Source organism: Pseudonaja textilis, chromosome Z (assembly GCF_049901715.1).
Source record: "Pseudonaja textilis isolate UNSWEBS1 chromosome Z, rPseTex1.2, whole genome shotgun sequence".
In the NCBI taxonomy this organism is placed as follows: Eukaryota; Metazoa; Chordata; class Lepidosauria; order Squamata; family Elapidae; genus Pseudonaja; species Pseudonaja textilis.
The window spans coordinates 86853696-86863763 of NC_142008.1; the positions used below are offsets into that span (position 1 = coordinate 86853696).

The 10068-nt window shown below is 35.1% G+C and overlaps 1 protein-coding gene across 1 annotated transcript; it reads left to right on the forward strand.

Moving 5' to 3' along the window:
* Window positions 1–234: 234 nt before the first annotated feature.
* On the forward strand, window positions 235–4912 carry CCDC43 (coiled-coil domain containing 43). Its single transcript, XM_026718261.2, has 5 exons — window positions 235–442; window positions 2287–2374; window positions 2776–2911; window positions 3602–3660; window positions 4194–4912. The coding sequence occupies exons 1-5, from the start codon at window positions 278–280 to the stop codon at window positions 4379–4381; spliced, it is 636 nt and encodes a 211-aa protein (XP_026574046.1). The 5' UTR covers window positions 235–277; the 3' UTR covers window positions 4382–4912.
* Window positions 4913–10068: the final 5156 nt, after the last annotated feature.

Consider the following 10068-nt stretch of genomic DNA (forward strand, 5'->3'; position numbering starts at 1 on the left):
AAAAACTCCTAAGTGAGAAAAAGCAGTAATTCCTACCACTTGTCGCTACTTCTTTTGGAGACAAGATTTTTTGAGACCTAATTACCGCTAAATTAAAAGGTTATATTCATACTACCGGTATTTTCTGTTGAGAATTATCACAATCACACAAGGCTATTTTTTTTTTTCTACCGAAGCGTACATCTCCAATCCTTACACTTTTTCGAACTTCCGCCGCCGGAGCACTGCGCATGTATATTAATTCGCGGCTGCGACTTCGGACGGGTTATGACCTAAGATGGCGGCGCCCTGCGCTTTTGAGCCTTGGCTTGAGAGTCGTCTCGAGGCCCTTGGATTAGATGGAGATGTGTACGGTGGATATATACGAGGAGTATTGCGGGAAGCGGAGTGCGATGCAGAGCGGTTGGAAGGGCTGGCAGGGGCCTTGGCTGCTGGGGAATCGGTGAGAATGACGCCAAATTGGTCCTGGCCGGCTTCCGTAGCTATTTTTTTCCCCTTCCTCTTTCCCTCCGTACTTCCCCTCATATGACACTATCAAAATGGATTTCCTATCTTTTCTAGCTTCGAGGGTATATTTTATTCGTATGTATAAAATGTATCAAAAATGCGCATGAAGAATTCCAGGAACAGCTAGGTATATAGGGGTATTGAACCGAGTGTAGTTTTAATTTTTATCTCTATTTCTTATTCACGCAAAGCATCTCGAGATGACAAGTTATGTTGTCAAATCTGGGTTCAAATTTTGTTTATTCCTAGTGTTTATTGAATGGGTTTAAGTCTCTTATTAAATATCCTCATTGCTTACATTACAAATAGGAGGTTCTACTCTTCTGTCCTTGATTTCGTTAAGATTGTTCTTAAGTGTTTTGAATTTAAGTGGATGGGGAATCCAAGTAGAATCCAGAAAGGGTCAATTGACAGGTTTTGTGGTGAACCTAAGCTGCAGCAATCAATATTTGTTAGTTTTGTATCACCAGATATGAAAATCAAACAGCAAGTGAAAAATCAGAAACAACTACTTGTCATTATCTTCTGCCATTTGTTTAAATACAAGCATAAAGAGAACTTTTCAGGCAGCTGGGATGGACACATTTATACAATAAGACACATCAGAATTTTCAAAAGCCAAAGTCTAGAGCAATTAGGCTTTTTGTATGACATTAACTGGGTCTAGATGGAGAGGTACAAGTTTTTCTTTGCCCCTAGCTTTGCCTACCATTGCAAAGATGCCATATCAAGGGCTAATTGTGGAAATCAATGTATGCAATGTATAAACCTATTTCTAGTTTTATAATTTTTGTTTCATAAAATACAGATTTAAACTTTATTTTACATTGGAAAAAAAGATTGTATTGTATTTTGAAAAGTCTTAATGTAACTAAGTTTATTGTTGCAACCACAGGTCATTCCATATAATGAGCCATAAACTACAGTAGCAGTAAAATAGTTTAGACTGTAACAGTAATAACAAGTATTAGATTTAAAAAGGGCACAGAAAATAAAGCCAAGACTATCACTAAGAATGTATGCATTTCTTTTTATGGTTAAAGGATAAGAGAACAAAAATAGTAACTTGGCTACTGACAATTGGAAACATATCTGCAAGAAAATAATTCATTTTTTTGAGATTGGAACTGTGAAAGTTATTTATCAACCAACTTTAGAAACCACCCATCTCACTTTAAGAATATGTTAGTCTTTTTGGTTGCCTCAAACTTTTTGAGTCTCTTAGGTCTCAGGACTACAATTCAAGAATGTTTTCTCTTGCTTTCCACTAAAAAAAAAAGCCAGTAACACACTAGCTTGTTTTGTGGCGATGCTGCAATCCTATATCAATGTATTTCCATTGAATAAGTGGGTCTTGCATTCATAGCCTACCATCTGCTTTTATGCAACTGTTTAAAAATACTTTCTTGTGACTCACAAAATTTTCTTGTTCTGGTAATCTTATATTTATTCTATTTTTCTCCTGTTATAATTCATATGATTCAGTTTTTATTAGGAAACAATTTAAATTGGTCCATACTCTAAAATATAATTCTGTTTATGAACTGATTCCTTCGCGAAATGATCAGACTCTGTGATAAAGTTGGCATCAACTATCATTACGAGCTTCCCAATTAAGACACACTTTCTACCATTGGTAATGTAATAATTACATAATTATAAAAAACTGCATAAATTTGCATGTTAGTGGATTTCAGATTACAGACCATAGAGAATTATATTTTTAATTTAGGTAAGATTTTCTTGATTCAACTGAGTAATTTCTCTGTTCTTTATCAGGATGAAGATGTATTACAAGAAGTTTGTAAAGAAATAATTAAAAAATGGTCAGAGGCACAATATGTTGAAATCAGTGAGAAGAAAGAAGGTATTAAATGACAGTCTTTGTGGTACTCAAGTTGTTGCATGAATTGGAATATTTTTGCATGATTTTCACTACAAAAATTACTTTTTATCCCCTTGTATTGTTTTTTCCAATTCTGATTTCATGGCATAGGCTTCTGTATTCAACTGTGCAGTCTCTTATTTTTACTCTATTTCATTTTATTTTTCATTGTTTTTATTTTTATTAATAGTTTTATCTTGCTGGAATTTTTAATTTATTTCATCTGAGGCTGTAAATAAAGTTATTGTTATAATTTTGACTTTTTAAACATTGCATTCAAATTGGAGGAAATACTGATTTCTGGAAAGCGTCATGTTCATATGCAAAAAAAACGAGGACTTCCTGGTGGACTTGTAATTATTTATTCTTGCTTTCCTCCACAGATGAGATCCAAGCCATCACGAACATAATTGAAAAGCAAGCACAAATTGTTGTGAAACCTAAAGAGATCTTGAAGGAGGATACACTTCAGAAAGCTGCTCTCCTGGCACAATATGCTGAAGTGACAGATGATGAGGAATATCCTTTCTCTGCTGCAAGTCCTGAAAATGTCTATTCTTTAGCTGGCTCGTTCAGTGACTCGGGGTTGAGGTGAATTGTATTCCTTGGTTAACTATTTTTTTGTTATAACCTGCTCTGTGTTATAAATTTAGGGTAGAACATATGGAAGAACTTTAAATATGGGTCAGAGCAAAGATACTCCATGATGACTGGACAGGGATAATTAATAACCAACTGTGGTTTAATCAGAAAGAAGATTCTCATTCTACCATCTATTTAACATACATTATCTTTATGATTATGTCAGAATTAATAAGGGCTGTATACCCATATGATAGGTATTATTGAAGTAAGCAGGAAGTTACTTCAAAATAATTTAAATGACTTCAGCATGGATCAAACACACTCATGTTGGTAAGTTCTTTATTTTAGCCATGGTACTTTGGTATATAATGTTCTATATTCATAGGAAATCTCTGGTTAATAGATACCAAGAATAAGTGAAGGTTGAAGATACCTATATTGCCATACTTGATGAAAGAAAAACTGCAGGCAAATATTTTGGATTATTTCAGTAGGGGAATGGAAGATTATTTCTGGTCTCTTAATTATTTTTTCATGGTAGGCAATAGTCATGAAGCATCTTACATAGGCATTTAGTACATTTGTTCATATTCCCAATATTTTATTATCCTTAACTCAGTACACTGAAGTAAATGTACATGAAGATTTGGGAGCAGCAGCAATGCCTATTGCTTCTAACAAATGTATCCTTTGTAGGGTGTCCCTTGAAGCTAAATTTGGTCATTCTTGGAATAATAATAGAGAAGCATATTGTGTCAATAGTATAATATTTTAAAGGGTGTTGAGTCTCCAGAGGAGAATCTTGGGTAAAGAATGAAATTTCAATTATTATAGGAAAGATTTTCTTACTTACAATATTCCAGCTTGTTTCACTGTCTTCCTAATGAGTTAATTGATTAGGTACAGATCATGCAGCAGCAGCTATTTTCTTGATAATTTCTGTTGCATCTTCTACTTTATTAAATGTTTTTATTTTTCTTTATTTCACTTCAGAATAAGCTTAGTAAATTGAGAAATAGTTACATTTTTTCTCTGAGAAATGCAAGTCTGAATTGATATTTGAATGCTAAATCTCATTTTCCATAGAACCATGTTGAATTGATTTTTCTTCAGGTTATATTCTGTTTCTATGGCTTAAGGCTGTGTTGCAAGTATGTTTAGACAAAGTCAGAACTTTATGTGCTCAAAAGGTTTGTTCTCCTCAACTCTCTGTTAGCTTTGTTCAAAAATACAAACCTGGAAGACGTTATGAATGCTCGTAAGCTGGAGAGAGAACATCTACGGGATGAATCCCAGCGAAAGAAAGAACGGGACAAAGTCCAGCGGGAGAAAGACAAATTGACTAAGCAAGAACGCAAGGAGAAAGAGAAGAAGAGGACACAAAAAGGCGAGAGGAAACGGTAGCTAATAACAGCTGCTGGACTTTCTTCCCCTCCATTATCTAAAAGATAGCACAGCATGCATGTTCAGAGTGATCAAGCAGATAAGCTTTGAACATTTTTCTTTGTTTTTCCAAAGCAGCAGCATGTACTTGGCAAGGTTTGCAGGGAGAGGGGATGTTTTCTCTCTCATGATAAAAACTTTGATTTAAAATTTTCCATATATAATTTTGCTGTCCAAGAATTTGGCTGAATTGTCACAGCCAAGATCTATAACCAAAGAACTGGTGACTTTTTGTTTTTCTTGTCATTTTCTGCTCTTAAGTATTTTCACTTCTATAATATTCAGTCTACCCAGAGGATTCTTATAAGTGATAGAATTGTTGAGGAAAAATCCAGTTTGCTACATGGATTTGTCAAGAAGAGATAACACGCCATGATGGGTGTATAAGGTTGGATTTAGCATAATGCTGTAAACATCTGACATCAAATGTGAGAGAACATATTTCTTTTGTTCAGGATTGGCCTAATAAATGTATACATTACTTCAGCAAAACTGTACTGTGACTACCTTAGGTAACATGCTTGACTTCCTGCTCCATACATTCTTTTTTTTTTTAAGTAAAATTTTATTAATTTTCAAAAAAAAAAAAGTACACAAACAAAACATAAGACATAAGAACATAAGATATCTTTTCCAACAACTACTTAACAAAACAAATAAGACATCTCATTTAAGTACAATATAATTCTAAATTATCACATTTCCACACATAACTTAATAAGCATCTTATATATTCAACTTCATATCTTATTACTGTTTTCCACCTTCTTACTGTTTCTTCCTTTATTTCTATTCAGTTTTATTCATTCATATATTTCATCTTACTATATTTCATATTGTTACTATTTCATATGTTCTTATCCAATATTACTCCTCAATAAGCAAATATAGACTGACAAACACATAACAAAAAAAATAGAAAACTTCTTTTTAGAAAGCGGCTTAACCCGGTTATAACTTTTGGTACAGACTTAAATTAAATTCATGCTCAGCTTATATACTATTTCATATCCTGTTAAAGATTCTACATTTTACAAATATCTTCTCCCCTCTTTTCACTCTCTTAATTCTACTTTATTTATTTAATCTCAATTTAAATCATTTCACTTGTATTTTTTGTCCGTTCTTTTTCAATCATCCATTTATCTTTCTCTTAAACACAATCTTGTCCCTGTAATAACTGGTTGAAGTATGACACCTTTCTATTTTCCCCCCAAATTCAACGCTTAAAATTAAACATTATTTCTATTCTGATTCTGCTTAGTACATTCTAAATAACATTTTAGAATAAAAACAAACAAACATAATATTCTTATAGATATTAAAAATAGTATTCCCTAACAAATTAGTTAAATACACATCAATTACACAGTCCCTACAATATTTTATTGACACATATTTCAAATACAAATAAAAAATGCAGTCTTGTGTACCTTTGCAGAATCTCTATTGAGATTTTATTTTACCCTTTGTCTCTGAAAAAAAATTGCTTATAAACAAAACAAACAACATCTTGTTTAAAGTCCTTATAACTTCCCTTCGCTTTGTCTCTTCCTTCCTTGTCAAATCTAGCCTTTTTACCCCCTCTCAATCTCCCACTTTTTAATCTCCCTCTCTGTTGCATGCCTCTTTTCCATTGCTTTCTATCATTATATCGATTTTTCACCTTTCTTTTCCCTTTCTTAATTGTTTTTTAGAGCTTAAATTCTTGATTTTCTTCTCCTTTTTACCCTTTTTGAAATCATATGTCTATTAAAGATGGCTTCTTCTTCATCGTCCCAGCCTCTTTCTTGTTGCATTTCCTGGTAAGCAGAAATCGCCATTTCTAAAAAGCCAAAGATAGATCCAAAAGAGCCATCTTCCTCTTGTTTTAGTTTTTCAAACTGCATTTTCAATTCTTCAAAAGACACCATTGTGAACAGAAAAGGATTTTTTTTTAAAGCAGTCCAAATGTTTTCTTAGTCTTTCAAAAAAGATAGTTAAAGTCCCAAAGTCATTTGCTCTTCCTGGGGGAGAATTCAGTTACATAATTCCAAGACATTTTTTGGAAGTTTTATTACAGTTTAATCTCTAATCTTATAAAACTCCAAGCAGTCTCCTTCAACAAACGTTAGTATAAATCATTTACCTCTCTTCCTTCCCCCTTAAAGCAAAAAGATTTGAGTTTTAAAGTATCAATATTTGAAAATATAATTTCCCCTTGGCTTCAATTTTGAAAGTTAATACCTTCTATTGCCAATACGGGTGTTTCGGATTTCCATCTGCTGCCTCCGTGGGAAGGAAAGTGAGGAGAAAAAAAAAAGTTTTCCCTTTACTCTTCCACCGCAGCTTAACGATCCTTTGGAAAACAATATATCACTTGAAAAGCCAAAGTTCCAGGGTATTCAGATGTTAATTGTTGTCCCGGTTCAGCCAAAAGCTTTCTCTGTTTTTTTTTCTTCCTTCAGCACCCCTCCTGCACAATCTTTTCCCGGATGCCAGCCTCTTCATGGCGGCCATAAGACCGTCGCTGCATCGTCTTGAGAGAAGGAGGTTTAAACTGGGGGGGGGTCTGCGACACCCCCAAACCCCTCCCCAGATCCTCCCTATCTTCGGCTGCCTCTACAAGTTAGCCTTATCCTCCAAATCCATCTGGATCGGAGGCACCAAGACGGTGAGCACAGCGGGGATCGCGAAGGAACGCAAATCCCTGCTGTCACCGAAGCTGGCAAGCGGAAGTGTCGCTCCATACATTCTTTATAATCTACCATATTTATCACGAATGAACACGAAATGAGATCCTTAATGTTTATAAGATACAATGATAATTTTTACCAAATCTCAGATGACTCTTCCATTTTAAAGGCAAAGTATTTTGGAACAAGAAAAAATTTCCTTTTATAGAAATATTGTACTGTATTTGTAGCAGTGAAGTCCTGGCTTAAGTTCTGCTGTAATGCAGAAGCATAGTCACCTTAATTACATAGTGCCTAAAGTTATTGCCTTTGCTTTCCTCTTTATTCTAATAGATGCTCTTAAGCATCTTATTTTATCCTACTACTTATCCCGTTATTGTTTTATAGTGTTAGTATAGCATCAACATTTCAGTACCCAGGATTCTGGCTACTTGATTCCAGACTTGATACAACGAATACTACCCTTGCAGTCACGCTCTTAAATGTTTTAGAGTAATTGCTGTACTTTCCTGATTATCACCTTTTCCTTGCTAGTACACTAATTGATGAATTATTGAAAATTAAAGGCCAAGAACAGAACATCAAGAAAAGCTACATTAAAAGTGCCCCCATTTATTTATTACAATAGGTATTAATTACAACCTTTTATCATTTTGCTTCTTAAAGGAATATTTCTAACATTTTATGGTATAGCCATTGTGACATATACTGTTGGGATTGCTGTATTATGTTTTCTTTACATTTGCAGTGCTAAATTGTTCTGTCTCACCTGTGACCACGAGGTGAGAGTCTAAGTTTCAAAGGAATATAAATAAACAGACAGGACCAGGAACGACAGAGTTAAATTCCTTTGACTGGAGAAGTCCTTGGCAGTCTTCCAGAAGTTGCCTGCCAAGTCCGATAACAAGACAAGACCACAAATCAAAGGCAAATGCCACACAGATAATTTGTCAAAGCTTCTATTCCAAATAAACAAGTTGTCCCGAACAAGGATTCAGAGCTAACACGCCCTCTTTTATTTCCTGAGGGGCGTGTCAGTCTCTCAAGTCAGTCCCTGATTTGACATTTCCTTTTACGTTGTATTTCACACTTCTGCCTGCGTCTTTGCCTTGCATCAAACCAGCATTCCTCGGCTTGATCCTCAGCCAAGGACTCCGGCACTCTCTCCTGATTATCTGCCAACACCTGAGGCACAACCAGGGAGGAAGGTCCTGGAGAGGAAGATGATTCCGAATCTTCCAGCAAAGCAGGCTCAAACCTCAGAGCCAAATCCTCCTCTTCCTCTTGACTCACGTCTGTGTCTCCCAGCAAAGCAGGTTCAAACCTCAAGGCCAAATCCTCCTCTTCCTCATTACTCGAGCCTGTGTCTTCTAACAGAGCAGGCTCAAACCTCTGAGTCACAACACTAAATAAGTTATATTTTCTTACTATATTTACCAATGCTCATAGGGCACTATTATTTGTTCTTTTTACATAACCTCTCTCATAACTATAATCCAGTTTGTAATTTGTGCCATTAGTGTAATTTGTGCCACTAAACATAATTATATTAACTTTCACATAACTTTCCAAATATCACCTTGGAGTTTTATGTAGTTTCATTGCTCTGAAGCAGCAGTGGAGGAAGAAGCTTTGCAACAATTGGATTCAAAGGATCATGATCATTCTAGCACCTGATGTGAATAAAGTAGAATGGCAATGGAAATTGAAGAGTAGATACAACACTTTATTGGCCAAGTGTGATTGGACACACAAGGAATTTATCTCTAGTGCAACAGCTCTCAATGTACATACAAACAAAGTAATATAATCATAAGATACCATTAGGAGAATGTAGTCATTGGTATGGAGAATGCACAAAGGGGGTGTGTGTGCTAACTGAACAGGTATTCAATGTGATTTTACTGGCCTTTTTTTTTTTTACACCTACTTTTTCTGTTAAAAAGCTTATAATTCATATATAAGCTGACCGGTATAGCTCGCTGAGTCAATTTAAAGTGAATTTCTGGGATGATATTGAATGCTGAGTTGAAGTCTGCAAAAATGATCTTGCATAGGTCCTTGGGGATTCAAGATATTGTAAAATGTAGTGCAGTGCTGTATTAACAGCATCATCTGCAATCTATTTGCTTGATAGGCAAACTGCAAGGTCTAGCAATAGTTCTGTGATGTTTTACAGGTGGGTCAGCACTAATCTTTCAAAGGTTTTCATAACTACAGATGTCAGCAATCAGTCTGTAGTCACTCAACTCCTTGATGGTGTCTTGGGCCCTGGGGATGATAGAGAATTTGAAGCAAGAAGGAATATAATATATCCCTAAAGATTTATTAAAGATGCAGGTGACGATGAGGGTCCAGTTGATCAGTACAAACTTTTAAGAAAAAGTTACTCTGTCTGCAGTGGTCAAGAGACTGAGGCTAAAGATGCGAACTATGCTGAAGGGTGTGTAGCGAGGATTAGTTCTATATGATTATGATATTGGAAAGGTTCAACTATTTATTTCCAGGTAACATTAAACAAAAACAACAATAGTTCTATTACAGGGATGACTTTGAAGTGATCACAGTATCTAAAAATACTGTTAACATTGTCCAATCATTCCCTCAGCCCAACTCACTTCACACAGTTTTTGCTATGGTAAAAATAGGAGGGGGAACTGAGTATCAGGTATGTTTACCACCTTGTTGTTTATAAAAATAACGGTGGGATATAAGTAAAACATCTATTTTCAAGGAAAAGTAAATTACCCAAATCATCAAATAGGAAATAATCTCTCTTAAAAGCTGTATTGACCTATCCAATAAGAACTGGAAGTTTACATTTTGTGTTACACTATTTCAGAATACTGGCCAGATCAAATTTGTCATGTCAACTGAACAAGTAATTCTATAGTTCTCCATACAAATGTGCAAACTGGGAAAAGTGCATTGGATCTGATATTTATATGCTCACGGTACTTGTCACTCCTTTTC